General features: G+C 32.9%; 1 protein-coding gene across 1 annotated transcript in view; it reads left to right on the forward strand.

The window, feature by feature from the left end:
* The first annotated feature begins 2,315 nt into the window (after positions 1-2,315).
* The window catches only part of LOC110094781 (omega-amidase, chloroplastic), a 35,216-nt gene continuing 15,765 nt past the window's right edge, over positions 2,316-21,766 (forward strand). The window contains exons 1-6 of the mRNA XM_020820107.2: positions 2,316-2,570; positions 2,663-2,779; positions 4,392-4,616; positions 4,849-4,951; positions 17,865-17,976; positions 21,537-21,552. Coding sequence (XP_020675766.1) covers positions 2,343-2,570; positions 2,663-2,779; positions 4,392-4,616; positions 4,849-4,951; positions 17,865-17,976; positions 21,537-21,552 — 801 coding nt within the window. The 5' untranslated portion in view covers positions 2,316-2,342. The remainder of the gene's footprint in view (positions 2,571-2,662; positions 2,780-4,391; positions 4,617-4,848; positions 4,952-17,864; positions 17,977-21,536; positions 21,553-21,766) is intronic.

A 21,766-nucleotide genomic window follows, 5' to 3' on the forward strand; every position in this document is an offset into this window, starting at 1 on the left:
ATAAATAAATAAATAATTCAAACCAATCATAACAATTGGAATTATCTCCAGTAATCTGCTTCAGAGAATGGTTGCTAGAAATAGTGATCAGAACACTGATTAAATGAATATGAAAAATTGTGGGATAATCATTATATTTATTAGGTTTTATTTGAGACAGTTTTTTTTGCTACTTTTTAAAATAATTTTTAGTAGAAAATTTTCTAACTAACGAAATTTTTGTACTAAAAAGTTATTTTTTAGAAAATAGCAAAAAAAAAAAAAAATGTCCCAAAAAGCATTAGAAAAAAAAAAAAAATTCTTCCAAGAATTGAGATATGATAGTCTCCAACACCATAATTTTAAGCAAAAATAAAGATTGATGTTTTCATTTGGGACAACTTTCTTAATGCTTTCTAAAACAATTTTTTAGTACAAATACTTTTAGTTCAAAAAATTTTGTACTAAAAAATTACTTTAGAAAGCACGAAGAAAGCTGCCTCAAATGTAGTATAAGTTCATCATCTATTGCCTTTGGCCATCACATCCACCCATCGCTCCTGTTGCTCAGACTGCTCTTGCTAATTGCCTATCTTGGCAGGCGATCCATTAGTAAATGAAATGCCAAAATAAAGCTAAAAAAATTGCATATATAAAATAAGATACACATGATATCTTGTTAATAATGACGTGTAGTTGGAGTAATTATTGTGTCCGAACATCGAACACGTCCAGAGACCAATAACAAAGCGCCACGTCACTTGGGTGCTCGGTACCGTGCTCGGTACAACACTCGGTATTGCTCGGTATTCATCCAGATTTTTGATTTTTTGCCGGACGTAATAACTTTTCGCTGGTTGGGACCATGATATGAAAATATAACATTTAACCACTTCTAAAAATAAGTTCAATGAACATAAAATTGAATTCAGACAATATAAAAACAAGCATATTGTTTCCCTAGGCAATAATGAATTTTTTACATCTAACATCAATCATGCTAGGTAATGGAGCTCAATTTTTGTCTCATAAAAAAAAAAAAAAAATTGCCCTACATAAGTAGTTGGTATCAAGCATTATAGGCTACCTCACTAATACTCAAAGCCCCACATAGGGTCCTAGTTGGGTACCCATTGGGTATCCACGCCCACCCATGATGATTTTTAGCATGACGCACCCATCCATACTCATCCACTTTTCATGCTTTTTGAACACACTCTGCCACATATTGATGGTCTCGAGTATGTTACCCTTTATTTTAATTGCAAACTTTTAAATCGCATATTAAAATTTATCGTGGTCGCAACACAATTCAGGGTTGTGCACTGCGTAGTGAGGATTGGGATAACATTCGACATACAATGATTAGCAATGTAAATTATTTTATCTTTCGATGTTAAGGCCAGGTTGTGCACCCATACCTAGCCATGGTGCCATGGACTTACTCATATTCACCCATACCCATTGGGTATGCGTGGGTATCTGGGTAGGTGTGGGCTTTGTTAATACTTAAACTTATAATTAAATTACTTATAGTTATAATTTATTGATGATAATTTAAATTAAAATGAATGAGTAACTTGTATTTAAAATATAAATTAAATTTGAGTTTTTAATGAATAACAACCTTAAATTCTGAATTATATATCCAAATAATTTCACAAGATTTAATAGAATTTAACACTAATGTTGCCGAACAATTTTTTTAGGATTTACTAAATTTGGATTTGTTGGAGCCCCTAAAAGATTAGGTTGTGCATGATATAATTTAAAATTGAATCATATTTATAATTAAATTAAACCAAAATAAATTCTAATGCAATAATCTATATATAAATTAACATGATTTGTTAAGGCTCCGTTTGGGACGACTTTCTTAGGGCATCTCCTTTGCATTTCTTTAATCGCTCCATCGAGCGACATTTTGCCGCTATTTGACTGCCGATGCACAGTGAAAATTAGATAAAATGAAGTATGTGAAAGAATATACTAGGAATATATTTTTGTGTGTTAGAAAATGGAGTTCGGTTGGAGATAATTTACTGCATTTTTGTGTGTATTAGTGCATTTTGGAGTGAAAAATGAGTTATTCGGTTAGAGATGCCATTATACTTAAAGCAACATTTTAGTACAAAAATTAAAAATTTTGTATAATAAAGCTGAAAGCCTAAATTTTTAAAAGAGCTGAAATGGAGATTATTGGGCATATTATATTGTTCATAAACGTTAACCTTTTTTATTACCACCTTAATCTTAATTTCTAATTACAAATTTGGGCCATAGATATGTGAGGATAATTAATTAATTTCCTTTTTTTTTCAAAGGATTATTAACTGGTTTATACACCCAGTCGCTTTCAAGAAATGGGGGTCGTCCTTACCTACGCGCGCACAATCCGTCTCTTGCCGTCGTCTAAACTCCGCCTCCTATCCATTCGTCTCCCTAGAAACCCTAGCTTGCTATCGACAACTCAGCCAGTGTCGACTACTGTTCGTCGCTTTACTGCTATACCCGCCATGGCATCTGTTTTCAAGCCTGAAGAAGCTAGGCTTCCCACCGCTCTCCAGCCTCCGGTTCCTCCCGTTTCCAAGGTCACGCGTGCTTTCTTCTTGATTTGATCTAATGAGATGGAACTTGAGCAGAATTTTCAATTTTGGAGATCTTCTGCTGGTTTTGTTTGCAGTTTAAGATTGCGCTATGCCAGTTGTCAGTGACGGCGGATAAGTCAAGGAACATCGCCCATGCTCGCAGAGCGATCGAGGAGGCTGCTTCGAAGGGGGCTCAGCTCGTGCTTTTGCCTGTGAGCTATACATTGCATTTTATTTTTGTTTATTTTTTTTTTCTATTTGGATGCTAGATCCCTCGCATGCTCGGAGAATCTCTGCGTTGAACTTGTGCATTGTTGTTGATTGTATTGCGGACTTTTAAATGCTAAGATATTACATGTCACAGATTTATGTAGTCGATGTTTTCCAAAACTGTTTAGTTTGTTTTAAGATTGTGGGATTGTTGTGTGCCGGAGGCATTCCTACATGCCATAGTATGAAAAAGATACGCCTTTACCCATTGTATGAAAAGTGTCAATTCCCCTAACAACCTAAAGCACTGACCCAATTCTTCATTATTTAGCATAACTAGCATAAATAAAAGGACATGCATTTTTATTCACCCAACTTGATGCTTTCCATGTGGCAGTTTTTGAGCCATATTGGTAAATTTGATTTCTCACCTTTGTTGTGCTTCGGCTAAGAACTCTGTGGTGACTTGGTTGATTGGGTTCATATCATAATATCAATGCAAGGTTGTTTGCAAAAGAGCCTAATTTGGAAGTCATCATCATATTGTGATGATTTTGAGTTTTAGAGGCTGGAAATAGCAAAAAGCTAAGCAAGATCAATCCTCCAGAATACCAACCTTATATCATGAATGGGTCAACAAAATTTTTTATGGCAATAGTTCCTGATTGTTCATTGATGACAAAATGATTGTAGAGGAGCTTGTTTGGTCAGCATTAAGGCGAATGAGCAATGAAATTTGAGGAGGGTATGCTTGCTTAGCGGAACTTCTTTCGAGTGGAACTCATTTAGATGTGAAGAGCTCTTTGGTAGAGGTGGATTGGACTAAAAAATATGACAAAAAGGCATTGATAAGAATGGATCCACAAGTTTCCCAAAATTTTCTCTTTTAAATCTTCCATCAAGGTATCTCCCAAATGAAATCACAAATGGCCTATTTGCAGGCATTGTCTAGGTTAATTTAGGAATATCATGATGGTTGGCTGATGCTTATGCTTATCTTTAACTAATACGTGTTATTGTCCCTACATCCAAGGTAGAATTGGAAAAAATCTAATTAGTTGTAGACTTGCACATTTTTTGGATCAAATTGAATTGGATTGAACTTCAATTTGATCATTTGTAGTTGCTTCAGGATTGTTACCAGTATTAAGATTTATGAGATTATGAAATTTTTTTTAATTGTAGTGGTTAGCTCAGGTGTGAGGATTTGGTGCTTAGGTCATTATTTTTGTAATCATGAACACCATAGTGCTTGTGAGGTAACATATACATTTATGTTTCAATACATTTTGAAATGCTTGGATACTACCTTACCTTGTTATATTATATTGACCAAACCTATGAGGTTTAAAAGACTTACAAAGTACTTGGCTACTAGATTTTTTTTTCATGGTAATTTATTTTTTAACCCATGCTTCTTTGAAGTTTATGTTTAAGTTAACGTCTTAAATATTATTTATTTATTTATACCGAGAAAAAACTTTTTTTTCCTGGACTTCTCACTACTCATGAATTCAAGTTTTCAAACATAATGGCCTGAAATTCATCATGTTCTATTAGTTGACTGGCGTTCATAATGTATTTTTTGTGAGATCTTTTGATCTTTTATATTAGGAAATATGGAACAGTCCATACTCAAATGAAAGCTTTCCTGTGTATGCGGAGGATATTGAATCTGGTGATGGTGCAGCACCATCATATTCCATGCTTAGCGAAGCTGCTCGTTCCTTGAAGATTACTATTGTTGGTGGTTCAATACCAGAACGTTCTGGTGATCACTTGTATAACACATGCTGCATTTTCGGTACGGATGGAAGTCTCAAGGGTAAACATAGAAAGGTAGTGGTAATAATTTTTTTTGCTTGTTGTTTTTATATTTATCTTAGTGAATTCAGTTGAAATTCCCATATTTCTTTGTGTTGCATTAGTTGTGCTCCATTTCTTTGAAAACTATGCACCGTTTTCTATGAGAATTTTATATCTTAGATCTAGAACAATTCACGAAGAATTTAATTTGACTGATTTGCAACTCCAAAGGCAGACATATTTACATCTAGCAAATTGAATGCAGTTACATCTGTTCGACATTGATATTCCCGGGAAGATAACCTTTAAGGAGTCAAAGACCCTCACAGCTGGGCAACAACCGACCATCGTTGACACAGGTTTATCTTGTCCCTTTTGAATGAAATGCCATGTCTTGATATATATAGATCCTACTCTATTATAGCTATTTCTGAAGTTTGATATGTGATTCAAAGGTATAGTATATTTTAGCAAGTCTTTTTGCCATTCTTGGTGCAATTGCTCCATCATGGATCAAAGCATATAATTTCAAAAGCGCAACATGCAAAGCAAAGGATGTAGTGATTTATGTAACTCTGTTAACAAAGTGATGGTTTTGATAACTAAAGTGCATCCCATTTATACTCTTTCACGATAAGTATACATGTAGCTTAAATCTTGGCAAAATTTATTCTGCTAGGGTAATTGAATTGTATACAATTCCCAAGCTTGCAGTATTAAGACAAATGAAGTAAAATAGCAATATAATCACATAATATTTAACTAATTTGCTCGATACCCTAAATAGTAAATAGAACTTCAAGAATCTAAATTTAGCCTCGGGGAACATCTTAAATTCTATGTCAACACTGAGTTGGAGACCCTGCACTAAATGTGTTTCCAGTGATCTTTGAGCCATGAACAAGGCACTTGGGCTTTCTATTGTACCATATTTTCAAAAGCAAAAAATTGTGATAAATGCTGGTTTTTTGGAAAGATAAAAAAGGCAATGCGTTACTAAATGAAGCTTGAATTGTGCACTTAGAGCTCTTTGTGCTTGAGAATCAAAGTGCGGGCGCTCCGAGCTTGCTTATGCTTTGCTCAACACATCTTTGGGAAAGTGAAGTGCTTTACTTCTAAATTACACGGTTCACTACATTGTCAACGATGTTAGCAAGTATTCAGCTCACAAATGGAAATGCTTTGAAGGTTGCGTGCCTTTCATTGCTATAGATGAGCTGGAATTGTATCTTTTTTTTTTCGGAAGTGCTTGATTCTTGGACCTCTAGTTTAGAAATAGAAGTTGATAACTTAATGAGTTTAAACACATCATAATGAGTTGGACATGCTCAATTATTTATAATTTGCAGATTAAATATGCAATTGGTCTTTATATCTATCGAATTATAAATTTTGCTCTTCACCTAAATGATTGAGCATGTCCAACTAATTTTTATTTAACATTTTCACTTCTTTGGAAAAATCTTCGAAGTTATCAATCTAAATTGAAAATTTATTGAGATCATACTTTCATTGAATATAGAATTATACTTTTAAACCTTATGATTATTATGATAATTATGTTGTAATTGCCTAGAATAATTGCTTACCCAATTTTATTTAAATTGCATATTTCCTTACGTTTTAAATTAACCTAATTATTATATCATGCTTCTAATTAACACAATGATGCAACCTTAAGCTCTTATATCAAATACGATGCAAGCCATCTTAGTTTCAATTATTTTCAATTGCAAACCTATGATGAGATACACAAAATCACACAGATGAAATCAAGATTTATTGTTTACTAAATTTTAATTCAGATAAAAAAAAATTTCATTTGTATGAAAAATCATGTATAATTCATTCCAAATGATTACTTTGCGATTATGAAAATAGAAATTTTGTAAAAAATCTGAGATAAAATAAAATCATATGATGATCAAGATTCACTCCAAAACTAGAGAATCTAGAATCAGAAGAAAATTTGACTAAATTTCATTCATACATGCAAAATCAATCTCAAATTATGTAGATGCAAAGAGCAATTGATATAAATCACCGAATAGAAGATTTGTGTCTAAATTTGCGTGGAAAAAGTTTCCTCTAGAAGTTCTAATCAACATTTGCATTAAACTTGAGGAATTTAAATCCAGCTAACACACAAGTTGAGAGGAAGCAAGAATTTTAATTAAGCGATAGACTGAATTCTTAAATGTATTAATAGCTCTATTAATAATCACAAAGGGCTCAATATTGGCAGTCTCACAAAATTAGGCTAAAAATTACGAAGTCCCAGTTTCCGCAATCTCAGATTCCAGCTAAAATGGTTAGCCTAGACCTCAACAATTCCAATTATTGTTGCAATGCAAAACAGTCCCAAAATCAGAAAGCAATTGAATAGGGAAGCAATGCGGCGGCTATTTGTTAGCGATTTATGGAAACAACGCTGATTTGCGGCCTTCGACATACAATCGTAGTGATGTAATCAGTGTCTCCTTACAAGAATACCATGTAGAATGAAATGGATATACAAATGATTCCATATAATAGGAAATAGAAGATCACAAGCAGGAATCAGGGACACAACAGGTCACAACTGATGAAAATAGTTAGAAAGAGATTGGACAAAAAGTGAAGGACAAATTTTGTTAAAATCGACAATCATAAATAGTTGAACCAAGGAATCCAGTAAGCGCTGAATCAAATCATCTTATAGTCAAAGCAATAAATCAAACCAATTAAGGTTCCCAAAGCATTAGAGAACATATCTAGTTTTCGTAAGTAACATGGTTATAAACATGTTATATCCAATTGAATGAAAATTTAGAAAACTCTAAAATAAAAAGCTAAAATAATATCAGAATTCAGAATGCTGATTACCTTATCTTAACTCATCATGCTTTTTTTTTTTATGAGTACAATATTTGGATTGACATCACCATGTGTCTAATAAAAATATGCTGGTGATTATATTTCCGTTTCACAATTAATAAAAAAATTCGGTATCCTTTATAACCGGTCTGATGGAAGGCTTTGAAGTGTCTCAAATTGAATGTGACGCTGGTCATTTCCATTTTCTTAACTTATATTTTCTACATATTATTTATATTGTTATATATTCAGATATTTATATCATTATCATGCTATATTTTATTTTATATTTATATTTACTATATTTATCTTGTATTATTTTTAGAAAATACTTTATTCCAATTATTGCCACTTATGTCAGGATTACTTAATTGATTATATATTTTTACTTTATTTTTTGATTTATTACTATTTAGTTAACGATATCAATTGTAAATTATTATTGGAAAAAGGATTAAAATGGTGCTGTAACTCTTTATGAATGATCAAAATGATTCTCAACTATATTAAAAGATTATTTTGGTTCCTTGAGTCCTTAAAAAGGAACCAAACTAGTCCCATGGTGAGACTATTTTGGTTTCTCTTTAAATAATTGAGGGACCAAAATTATTTTTTAATATAGCTGACGACCATTTTGATTCTTTTCTCAATTATTATTATTTGATTTCTCATCTTGGTTAGAATAATAAGCTTAATTGTCGTATTACCTATTGTTTTCTCAATTTTTTTTTTAAAATTTTAATTTGTAATAATATGATTTCTCTTTTTTGTCAGATCTAACTAGAGGTGTCAAAACAGGTCAATGGGTGGGTTTCATGTCCGACTTGAAATTTACTCTACCCGAATTTAGTCAACACGAACCCGACCCGTTTAATAAACGGGTCAAATATGTGGACCCAAACTTGACCTGCTAGAAAACATTTTAATAAAAAAATATTTTATTAACATTTTAACCATAAAATTTTGATTAATTAATTAAAAATACAAACAAATAAAAGAATTTATTAAAAAATATTAAACAGGTCATGTTCGGCTCAAAATTGAGTTGGCGGGAGAAACCGACTAATGGGTCGGAATGCACAACCCGAACCAACCTGTTAATTAAAAGGCTCTACCTAATATCGATTTTTTGATCATGTTGGTGGATCGGGTTATTTATTGACACTCCTAGATCTAGCTCTTTTCAGATTTTGTGCTTGTCTATTTAGCTTTTTTTGGTACATGCATGTTTATCTTGAATTTATTTTAGTATATATTATATAAGTGATATTAAACTTCATTGTTTGATTCCTTTTTCTTAGAATTTATTCTATTATTTTTCTATTCTATCTATATTCTTATTTAATAGGAAGTAGAATATATAATTTTTTAGATTTTGAACTAGTCATTCATATTGGACCTGATGATATTTCAATAGAGATGTGAAAATACTTAGGAGATGAAGGAATTTCTTGGCTTATTAAAATTTTAAATATTATTTTGAATCCTAAAAAGATGCCATAAGCCCATATCTTTTTGCTTTAGTCATGGATGTTCTCACTAGACATTTGCAAGAGGATGTACCTTGGTGTATGCTTTTTGCTGATGATATTCTTCTTGTTGATAAGACTAGAGAGGGAGTTGAAAGTAAACTTGAATTATGGAGGTCAACATTAGAGACTAAAGGTTTTCGCTTGAGTAGATCTAAAACGGAATATATGGAGTGTAATTTTAGTAGTAATAGACCTAGTGAGGGGATTGTGACTTTGGGCGATCAAGTCATTAATAAGCGTACACGTTTTAGATATCTTGGATCTATTGTTCAGAGTGATGGTGAAATAGATGTGGATATTATCAGCAGAATTCAAGTTGGATGGTTGAAGAGGAGGAATGCATCGGGCTTGTTATGTGATAGAAATGTACCCCTCAAACTTAAGGGAAAATTCTATAAGATGGTAGTGAGGCCTGCAATGCTTTATGGTGCCGAATGTTGGCCATTAAAAGAGAAGCATAATAATAAGTTAAGTGTGGCAGAGATGAGGATGCTCAGGTGGATGAGTGGCTTTACCCTTAGAGAAAGGATACGAAATGAGCATATACGTGAAAAGGTTGGAGTAGCTCCAATAGAAGATAAGATTAAAGAAAGTCGCCTTAGTAATAAATATTAAACATATTTGATAATATTAATATGATAATATAATAATTCTAATGACTGTAACAGCCCTCCAAACTCATGATGCTACAATAAGAAGTATCAATAGTCTGAGTGCAAAAACTTTTCCTAACCGATTGATGCTAGAATGAAATGTTACTAGAGAAATCGAGGACAACTGAGAGATTGATGTTGGGCTATCCATTGCCAAGATTGAAGGTTAACTAAAATGGCAGAGAAGATTTTCACAAGATACTCGAGGCATTTTTGGAACAGGAGATGAACTAGAGAGAGTGGCGCATGCTAGATCTTCAGATTTGAATGTGAGATCTGAGTGGTTATAAGACCTTTGAACAATAAAGCAACGAACCTAAGTGCTCATAGAACAGCCAACTAGAGAGTGCCCAAACAGATCAACAAGCGGATCAATAAACTACAGAGCCCTTGTGTAGAGCAATGAGTGCATATGCGGACCAGGGATCCCTCATACAGAGCAACTAGTGAGATCTACACTTGGGGATGTGATCATCAGGAATGAGAAAAAAAAATGAGAATGTCGAGAACATAGAAGAATGAGAACAAGTTATGTGCTTGGGAAAAAGACGATAGAAATGAAAAGCATCAAACTAGAGAAAACTGCAAGGACGCGCCGAAGATGATTGCAAGTGAACTGGAGAAAGCCATGATTAATGAGCTCAATATTGAACAAGCTAGATTGTGATGATCAAAAAGCTTGCGGGTGAGCATTCTCGAGTATGACTATGTTCTCAAGCAATTAGACAAAACATATGATCATGGCTTTAAAACAATGTCAGAAATCATAAAAAGATTACATCCTTGATTATAATGCTAATATAAACATGCCTATATAAAGATAAGACAATAGAGCAATAAAGAAAGTGTACTATGAATGTCCTATAGAATGAGGATATATAAAATAATATATATTTATAATAAATATTAAACATATTTGATAATATTAATATGATAATATAATAATTCTAATGACTGTAACAGCCCTCCAAACTCATGATGCTACAATAAGAAGTATCAATAGTCTGAGTGCAAAAACTTTTCCTAACCGATTGATGCTAGAATGAAATGTTACTAGAGAAATCGAGGACAACTGAGAGATTGATGTTGGGCTATCCATTGCCAAGATTGAAGGTTAACTAAAATGGCAGAGAAGATTTTCACAAGATACTCGAGGCATTTTTGGAACAGGAGATGAACTAGAGAGAGTGGCGCATGCTAGATCTTCAGATTTGAATGCGAGATTTGAGTGGTTATAAGACCTTTGAACAATAAAGCAACGAACCTAAGTGCTCATAGAACAGCCAACTAGAGAGTGCCCAAACAGATCAACAAGCGGATCAATAAACTACAGAGCCCTTGTGTAGAGCAATGAGTGCATATGCGGACCAGGGATCCCTCATACAGAGCAACTAGTGAGATCTACACTTGGGGATGTGATCATCAGGAATGAGAAAAAAAAATGAGAATGTCGAGAACATAGAAGAATGAGAACAAGTTATGTGCTTGGGAAAAAGACGATAGAAATGAAAAGCATCAAACTAGAGAAAACTGCAAGGACGCGCCGAAGATGATTGCAAGTGAACTGGAGAAAGCCATGATTAATGAGCTCAATATTGAACAAGCTAGATTGTGATGATCAAAAAGCTTGCGGGTGAGCATTCTCGAGTATGACTATGTTCTCAAGCAATTAGACAAAACATATGATCATGGCTTTAAAACAATGTCAGAAATCATAAAAAGATTACATCCTTGATTATAATGCTAATATAAACATGCCTATATAAAGATAAGACAATAGAGCAATAAAGAAAGTGTACTATGAATGTCCTATAGAATGAGGATATATAAAATAATATATATTTATAATAAATATTAAACATATTTGATAATATTAATATGATAATATAATAATTCTAATGACTGTAACAGCCCTCCAAACTCATGATGCTACAATAAGAAGTATCAATAGTCTGAGTGCAAAAACTTTTCCTAACCGATTGATGCTAGAATGAAATGTTACTAGAGAAATCGAGGACAACTGAGAGATTGATGTTGGGCTATCCATTGCCAAGATTGAAGGTTAACTAAAATGGCAGAGAAGATTTTCACAAGATACTCGAGGCATTTTTGGAACAGGAGATGAACTAGAGAGAGTGGCGCATGCTAGATCTTCAGATTTGAATGTGAGATCTGAGTGGTTATAAGACCTTTGAACAATAAAGCAACGAACCTAATTGCTCATAGAACAGCCAACTAGAGAGTGCCCAAACAGATCAACAAGCGGATCAATAAACTACAGAGCCCTTGTGTAGAGCAATGAGTGCATATGCGGACCAGGGATCCCTCATACAGAGCAACTAGTGAGATCTACACTTGGGGATGTGATCATCAGGAATGAGAAAAAAAAATGAGAATGTCGAGAACATAGAAGAATGAGAACAAGTTATGTGCTTGGGAAAAAGACGATAGAAATGAAAAGCATCAAACTAGAGAAAACTGCAAGGACGCGCCGAAGATGATTGCAAGTGAACTGGAGAAAGCCATGATTAATGAGCTCAATATTGAACAAGCTAGATTGTGATGATCAAAAAGCTTGCGGGTGAGCATTCTCGAGTATGACTATGTTCTCAAGCAATTAGACAAAACATATGATCATGGCTTTAAAACAATGTCAGAAATCATAAAAAGATTACATCCTTGATTATAATGCTAATATAAACATGCCTATATAAAGATAAGACAATAGAGCAATAAAGAAAGTGTACTATGAATGTCCTATAGAATGAGGATATATAAAATAATATATATTTATAATAAATATTAAACATATTTGATAATATTAATATGATAATATAATAATTCTAATGACTGTAACAGCCCTCCAAACTCATGATGCTACAATAAGAAGTATCAATAGTCTGAGTGCAAAAACTTTTCCTAACCGATTGATGCTAGAATGAAATGTTACTAGAGAAATCGAGGACAACTGAGAGATTGATGTTGGGCTATCCATTGCCAAGATTGAAGGTTAACTAAAATGGCAGAGAAGATTTTCACAAGATACTCGAGGCATTTTTGGAACAGGAGATGAACTAGAGAGAGTGGCGCATGCTAGATCTTCAGATTTGAATGCGAGATCTGAGTGGTTATAAGACCTTTGAACAATAAAGCAACGAACCTAAGTGCTCATAGAACAGCCAACTAGAGAGTGCCCAAACAGATCAACAAGCGGATCAATAAACTACAGAGCCCTTGTGTAGAGCAATGAGTGCATATGCGGACCAGGGATCCCTCATACAGAGCAACTAGTGAGATCTACACTTGGGGATGTGATCATCAGGAATGAGAAAAAAAAATGAGAATGTCGAGAACATAGAAGAATGAGAACAAGTTATGTGCTTGGGAAAAAGACGATAGAAATGAAAAGCATCAAACTAGAGAAAACTGCAAGGACGCGCCGAAGATGATTGCAAGTGAACTGGAGAAAGCCATGATTAATGAGCTCAATATTGAACAAGCTAGATTGTGATGATCAAAAAGCTTGCGGGTGAGCATTCTCGAGTATGACTATGTTCTCAAGCAATTAGACAAAACATATGATCATGGCTTTAAAACAATGTCAGAAATCATAAAAAGATTACATCCTTGATTATAATGCTAATATAAACATGCCTATATAAAGATAAGACAATAGAGCAATAAAGAAAGTGTACTATGAATGTCCTATAGAATGAGGATATATAAAATAATATATATTTATAATAAATATTAAACATATTTGATAATATTAATATGATAATATAATAATTCTAATGACTGTAACAGCCCTCCAAACTCATGATGCTACAATAAGAAGTATCAATAGTCTGAGTGCAAAAACTTTTCCTAACCGATTGATGCTAGAATGAAATGTTACTAGAGAAATCGAGGACAACTGAGAGATTGATGTTGGGCTATCCATTGCCAAGATTGAAGGTTGACTAAAATGGCAGAGAAGATTTTCACAAGATACTCGAGGCATTTTTGGGACAGGAGATGAACTAGAGAGAGTGGCGCATGCTAGATCTTCAGATTTGAATGCGAGATTTGAGTGGTTATAAGACCTTTGAACAATAAAGCAACGAACCTAAGTGCTCATAGAACAGCCAACTAGAGAGTGCCCAAACAGATCAACAAGCGGATCAATAAACTACAGAGCCCTTGTGTAGAGCAATGAGTGTATATGCGAACCAGGGATCCCTCATACAGAGCAACTAGTGAGATCTACACTTGGGGATGTGATCATCAGGAATGAGAAAAAAAAATGAGAATGTCGAGAACATAGAAGAATGAGAACAAGTTATGTGCTTGGGAAAAAGACGATAGAAATGAAAAGCATCAAACTAGAGAAAACTGCAAGGACGAGCCGAAGATGATTGCAAGTGAACTGGAGAAAGCCATGATTAATGAGCTCAATATTGAACAAGCTATATTGTGATGATCAAAAAGTTTGCGGGTGCGAATTCTCTAGTATGACTATGTTCTCAAGCAATGAGACAAAACATAAGATCATGGCTTTAAAACAATGTCAGAAATCATAAAAAGATTACATCCTTACTTGATTAAAATGCTAATATAAACATGCCTATATAAAGATAAGACAATAGAGCAATAAAGAAAGTGTACTATGAATGCCCTATAGAATGAGGATATATAAAATAATATATATTTATAATAAATATTAAACATATGTTATAATATTAATATGATAATATATTAATTCTATTAACTCTAACATATATCATTCTCATATAAGGTGGTACTGGAAAACCTCACTCAAATTCCACCATTTCTTATATTACCTGCATGATTAGCCTTTAAAAGTAGGAATGCCTAGGCGGATGGATGGGTATGGTTCGGGTCTAAACTGAAGTTGACAAGCTTTGAATATGCTTGACCCAAACCCAACTCTTTTATTATACGAATCAAACTATTCGACCCAAACATGCTTTGACTTGAATCTGATTGGTCTAACTTGTTTGTTATATAGGTTTGTTGAACCTGAACTCGAACCCAAATAGTAATTATGTCAGTTTTGAATTGATTTTGGATTGTTTGAGTCAAACAAAGCCTATCTAGATTAATAATTGGGTCTATAATTTAGACCCGAACCCAATTCTAATATTAATCGTATCGACATAAGTTTGGATTTCTTCAGTTGGATTCGGGTCAGGTTGTCAGATCGGTACATTGATTGACTCCGCTACTTCAAAGTACTTTATGAGACACATACATCATGTATTTTGGGCAATAATCTTGGTATCCTATTTGGGATCAAATCTTGCATGATATGACAAAACCATTATTGCCTATGCTCCTTGGTGACTATCACTAGAATATATATATTTAAATGCATGTATGCATCATTTATGTACATGACACTCGTGGGCATGTACATCAACATGTTGTCTTTTATGCATGCATGGATTTATGTGTATTTGTGTCTGTGATTGCACGTCCACATTTACATATGTTTGTACTTTACTGGTGGTTGCATGGATGGATGGTTGCATGAATATGCATTTGGATTTAGGGATGTTAACTATCTAATTTTGATTATATAGTGGCTCAAGGTCAACTTAGAGCCATTTGATCTAATATCGAGCTGAGCTAGACCTGATTATGAGCTTGTTTGATCTTACTTTTGATTGATCTTGAACCTTCTCATTTCCAAAATATTATTCAATTTTCCATCAAATTTTTATCTTCCAAGATAAATTGTTAGTCCTATGAGCATTCATCCAGGCTTCTTCATATTAGCATATATAGATGCTTGAATGCTGATATTCATGAATAAAATATATATGATTATATCTAGAAATGTATTAATACATGCATACTTGTATTTTTCTGTCCATGTTGAACTAGCTTTATTCCTGACTTAATTCAAGTTTGATTCTAGCTGGTCCTTGATCATTAGTTGGTTTTTGTTTTTGATTTGAGCCTAAAATTGATATGATTTTCAGGCTATTTTTAGCAAATTAAGTACTTTTTGTTTATTTGCATTATTTATTTATATATTCTATGCACTATGTGCTTTTTTCATTGTTTAATGAGCGCATGTGTTTAACCAAAAATCATGTTCTATGCTGGTCACATCTGATCGACTGATTCGGCTATGCTTGAGCTCAGTTCAACCCATCACGATCTACTTCAACAGTAATCTAAGCAGGTGTATGGACTCATGATTTCTAGTCAGAAATATGGACTTGGCATAGTGCATGCATACCATAAGCAGGTGTATATTAGTTCATATAAAAGTTTACTTATACATCTAAACTTCATAAAAAAAAAAAAAAATTACATCTAAACTTCATAGTCTGCAACTTCTATTGAAGTTGGAACTGGCCTATTTTTCCATGTGCTTGTTCAAGCCTGACCCTATTAGGCAAGGCAGTTTGGGCTTTTTTTTTTTTGACCTGGAGTTCAATTCATGTCTGCCTTTTTATCTTGATCTGGGCTGGTCCGCCCATGCTGTTTTACTAGCTGGGCTACTGTTAAGGTGGGTCCAAGTGAAGCTATCTGGTATATGCTTATTCATTGGATAGTAGACAGTGCTTGGTGCACATGCAATATACTTCCTATGTATAAATACAATTCTCATTTAGATCACCTCCCAGAACTAACCATCACTGTTGATTAGTTTCAAGGCATATGCGTTAATTATGAATATTCTAGACATTGTCCTTTGCACAGTAGCACAGTTTGATTTCAATTATGTTTTTGTTTGCAATTCAAGCTTTTTCAACTTTCAATGTGGTTTTAATTATGAATTGGAGCATTTCATTTTAATGACTAATTAATTTTAAAGATAAAATCATGGCCGGGTACAATCTTACTGAACAGTATTCTACAATCATTGTGCGGTTATTCATCTTTATATCAACGCCACATTTATATCATGTTAAAACTAATTAATTTGTAGGATTAGTCTGTGAGAATGGTTTTACTCAGATTTGGTAAGAAACTAGCCTTTTATTTTCGTGGCTTTACCAATATTTCGAAATTTTTGGGTGATTTGTTTTGTATGGTGTAGGAAAAAATAGAGTCGAAAACCTTAATAATTTATGGGGATTGATTACAGCTTTTGGCTACTCCAGGGGAAGGGCAACAAGTACAAATTTAGCTAGAAAAAAGAGGGCTGACAATATATCAGCTATCAGCAAAAAATAAATCATAGAGTAGAAAATAATAAACCCTATTACCCTCTCACACAGCTTAATTGTTGGATCTAAAGTTTGAAATACTTAGTTTGATATGAAACCTGTTCTTGTAAACATTAATTGTGTTGGCCAGTTCAGAATTATTGCGTGTCTTTGACCTAGTATGGAAGCAACATCAAAGTCTTAAGATGATGTTATCTTAACTTAATGTCATTTGACATTACTTTTTCTTGACATCATGAACTTTCATATCTTGGGCATTATTACATTATATATGTCTGAGTCTATATATTCCATCATCCATGACACCAGCCACTAACATGAATGTTTACCACTTTTTTGACTCTCATAACTCTCTAATTTTATCAGCATACTTTGAATATTTTGAAATTCTTTTATCTCTTAAGCCCTTGAAAGAAACATCAGAAATTGTCAAACCTAAATGAGAAACTGAAAATTAAATTTCTTATACCACAAAAAATAATGCTCCAGTACAAAACTTGAAAGTGAAATAAACCATAGTTTAAAACCCTGTTCATTGGAAAAAAATGTCCATTAGCTCATGAGAAAAAAGCCTAATAGCTATTGCTTTGCTATGGTTACTCCTTATAGTATATAGCTAAAACAGGTTGAAACCTATCCAAGAGGGAGCTGCATGTCTTATGACTAGAATGAAAAATGGGCTGGCTGATGCCTCTTTTTATTTATATATTCACATAAAGAGAAAAGGCTGAATGTGAAAGCTAACATCTGACTGGTGATCACCCGCAAGCCTGAATAATCCTTCTCGATTCATAGTTGGCCAAGCCAAAGTTGAGTACATTGGCATTGCATATTACGCTTTGTTTGTCATGATAGTTCATGTTCAACAGTTTTTTACTTTTATACTAATTTCCTTCCTTGCTATGTTTTTTTTCCCGATTTAATTGCCTTAGCATTCAGCTAAATCACTCCTTGGCTTTCATTTTGAGTGCAGAGCACTATGGTTCTAAATATTGTTCTAATGGAACTCTATTTCCATTGTTTAATATTTTTGATGATAAAATATTTTGTGAAATTCTGAATGGTTATTGATGTTTCGTGGATTAGGTGCTCATTTAATATGCTATCCTGGGGCATTTAACATGACCACTGGTCCCCTTCATTGGGAATTGCTACAGAGGGCAAGGTAATTTGATTACCACAATAGAGGTTGATGCTACATTTTCATTTTTCTCACTGGTCTTTTTATGCACCAACATGCCATCTGAAGATAATGAGCTATGAGTGGTGTAATTTTTCGTTGATTAGTGATGTTTGTGTATGGCATTTAAGTGTGTAAGATTTCTAATGCATCTTAAGGTGTTATGTAAGATTAAAATGAAAAATTATCTATTTGGATGTTGCGAATTCATAGTTTTAACAAAATTTATTACTTCTAGTGCAAGGACTCCAATTATGTTTTATTTATTTCAATGGATAGTTTAACAATCGGCTAAAATTTGAAACTCTAGAAGAAAATAGCAACAAAAAGTAAATTTCAGCAATAAATCAAGTTCACATTTCAAAGAAAATCCGATATGTATCTCACATGACATAATTGCAATCACCCTAGAAAATCAATGACTTATCTCTCAAGAAAAGGTTTGAATAAGGATGAAAATAACAAACCCTAAACCCTAAAAGAGAAGAACCAAGCCTCAGGTCGATACAAAGATTCTTCCTTGTAAGTAGTTGTCAATAATTGTGGTTTACTCAAAGAATCATATCCAAGAATACACACAGGAGTAGCATTTGATGAAAATATATATAATCGACAACTAAGTGTTACTAAATAAGGAATGTAATGGGTCATGGATTCATATGCAAATAAGGAAAGAAATGAGCTAAGGATTCATGTGCTAATCAAGGAACGAGGAATGCTACATATTACTCCCTAGATGGAAAATTTTAGTGGCTGCAAGGGGCCACAGATGCTGACTAAGGAAAGAAGAGTGTCATTGATTGATCTTTAGATGAAAATTTTGAAGTCAACAAGGGGTGGATTGCTAGCATGCCCGAAGCAATAGTTTTTTTTTTTTAATATTATATTGTTGTAAATTAAATGCTTCTTAGAAATTGTATGGTTTCCAATTATTATTTAGGCACCCATTGAATGAATAAACAAATTACGTTTTCTGTATAGTATCAGACCCAGATTAGGGCTTCTTTCATTCTCCTCTTATCCATGCCCATAATTCTCGACTTCACCTCTAAAGAGTCAATTTTCATGAATGAAGGAAATCAGATTAATCCTATTAAAGGAGAATTCGAGGGGTTACAATCCTCTTTATCATTTGAACGAAATAAATTACCTAAAATATTTTCATATTGTGAAAGCCTAGTGGAAGGAAAAGAAAAACTCCACCACCTTGTTGGTCCTCCTCTGAATCCAAAAGACCCTATATTTACTTCCTGGGATGAGAAGATTCTGTGATCATGCCATGCTTATAGAACACCATCTTGTTAAAAATTAGTGGACTCTACATATTCCTTATAATTGCAAAGAAGTTTGGGAAACTGTCAAACAAACATACTCAAAGATTAAATATTTTGCTCTTATCTATGAGATTTAAGGTGAATCTCTCAACAAGTAAACAAGGTCTCCTTTTTGTCATTGAATATTTTAGTGCATTGAAGGTTTGTCGATTATAATTATTCTACCAAGATCTCAGGATGAAATGTTATTATGATGTTGTGGTTCTAAAACAATATGTAAACAGAGAAAAGTCTTTTGAGTTTGTTGCATGGCGCATTGTTAAATTTGATCAAATTTGTGTTCAAATCATGGGAAAAAAATCATACCATCTCTAAATGAGGTTTTTTTCTTATATGCTAGCTAAAAAAGGAAAAGGATGGTTTTGCTTGAAATGTCCATCTCTGAATGGAAACAACAAAAATTGATGGTAAATGATTTATTGCTATTGTATATTCTTTGAAGGACAGACAAAAATCTCACCCTAAAAGCAACTTATGGTGCAATTACTGCAAGAAAAGGGTGTATCAATTAAAAGGGCAAGCTCACTTAACGGAACCATAAGTGCTTAACTTTGAAGAAATCAATAAGCTAAGAAACTTTTCTAACTCCCTAAAAAAGCCATTTGGGCCATTCTCTCTAGTTCGAAATGATAAATTTTTTAATCCTTGTATTTTTAGTAGCTCAAATGGATCCCAACATCCTAGATAATAGATTCAAGAGTATCCTATAATATGAAAAACCATACCAACCTTCCAAACTTAAAAAACCTATCATAACAATAGAAAAATAAAATAGTTAATGGATCTTTAAATATTATGCTATATTCTTATTTCCCCTGCATTTATGCTAAAAAATATGCTACATGTTCCTAATCATGTTGTAAACCTTTTATCTGATCATAAAATTACCCATTATCACAATTGCAAGGTGATATTTTTTACTTATCATTGTGTATTTCAGGACCTAACTATGGGAAATATAATTTGATAAGCTAGAGAAAAGGATGTGCTATACGTACTTGAAGAAATAACCAATTATCCCGCTTCTTTAAATTTATTTTAAATAAAGACATTATTTAAGATCATCATTATAAGCTAGGACATTCATCTTTTAAAATCCTAAAATATATGTTTCCTTCTATTTCTAAATGTTAACATTAAAACTGTAATTGTGAGAATTGAAAATAAATTTTCATCATCTACCCCTTTTATAGTAATCCTTTATGAAATTTGGGGAATATAGAAATATTTAATATTTATGGAGCTAAACAATTTACGACATTAATTGATGATTTCAATTAGACGATGTGTTTATTTTATAAAATAAAAATATGATGTTCGTCAGATTCTTTCAAGTTTTATGTATATGATAAAAAATCAATTTGAAGTTAACATTATAAAAATAGGACATATAATGCCTGAGATTTTTTTAATCAATTTATTTTCTCGATAAGGAAGGTGTTATCCACTAATCTTCCTTCCTCGACACTAAAAAAAATTATTTGCAAACAAGAAAAATGGACATCTCCTATTGGTTACTAGGACTCTTCTCTATCATAATCAATTATCTAAAGGATATTGAGGAGAAGCTTCCTAATGTCCATAAATTTAATTAATAAAATACTCTCAAGTGTGATTGGTTTTAAAAGTTTTCTGAACTATCTTGTTGAATTTTTTTCCCACAAACTAATTTTTCAAAAAAAAAAAAAAAAGAATCATTCGAAAATATTTGGTACTATATTATGTTCACATCCATAAACAATAAGGGAGTAAGCTTGATCCTAGGTACTTAAGTGTGTTTTTCATCATTTATGTGTTTTTCTAGCATGCTTGAAATACCAATTTTAAAATTTTAAATTGTAGTAAATGCTTCTTAGAAATTGTGTAGTTTCATATTAATTTTTAGGCACCTTTGTATATAAATTGTCATTGGATGAATATACAAATTAAGTTTCCAAGCCTTATATATATATAGATTGTAGCCTGAATTTTGATATGGTTGCCTTGATAGATAGCGTGTTGGGGGCTTGAAACCTAATAGGTGCAGTGAGATTATCTTTTCTCACTTAACAAAAAAAAAAAAAAACACGAGTTAGCGCTCCTTTATGAGTACATATTTTCTGCATTTTCTTAAACTGTAAATATTATGCAATCTGGAATATTGCAGTCTAAATATCAGATTCTCTTGTCGAGATGTGAGAGTTTATGATATTGCCCTATTTTTCATTCCAGGGCTGCTGATAATCAGGTGTGTGAAGCCTCTCCCTCCAGCTCATATTTTAGTGAATATAATGTTGCATAATTTTTTGGCAAAACTTGGTAAGATTTTTCGTCTATATATATTATATCCAGTTCATTCATTTCCTCTTTCTTTGTTTATTTTGCCTTAATCACTAGATGCTATTTGGTTGGATGAAAAATGAATGCAGATTAAAATGAAATACAATTTAAAGGAAAGTTGT

Source organism: Dendrobium catenatum, unplaced genomic scaffold (assembly GCF_001605985.2).
Source record: "Dendrobium catenatum unplaced genomic scaffold, ASM160598v2 fragScaff_scaffold_659, whole genome shotgun sequence".
Classification (NCBI taxonomy): Eukaryota; Viridiplantae; Streptophyta; class Magnoliopsida; order Asparagales; family Orchidaceae; genus Dendrobium; species Dendrobium catenatum.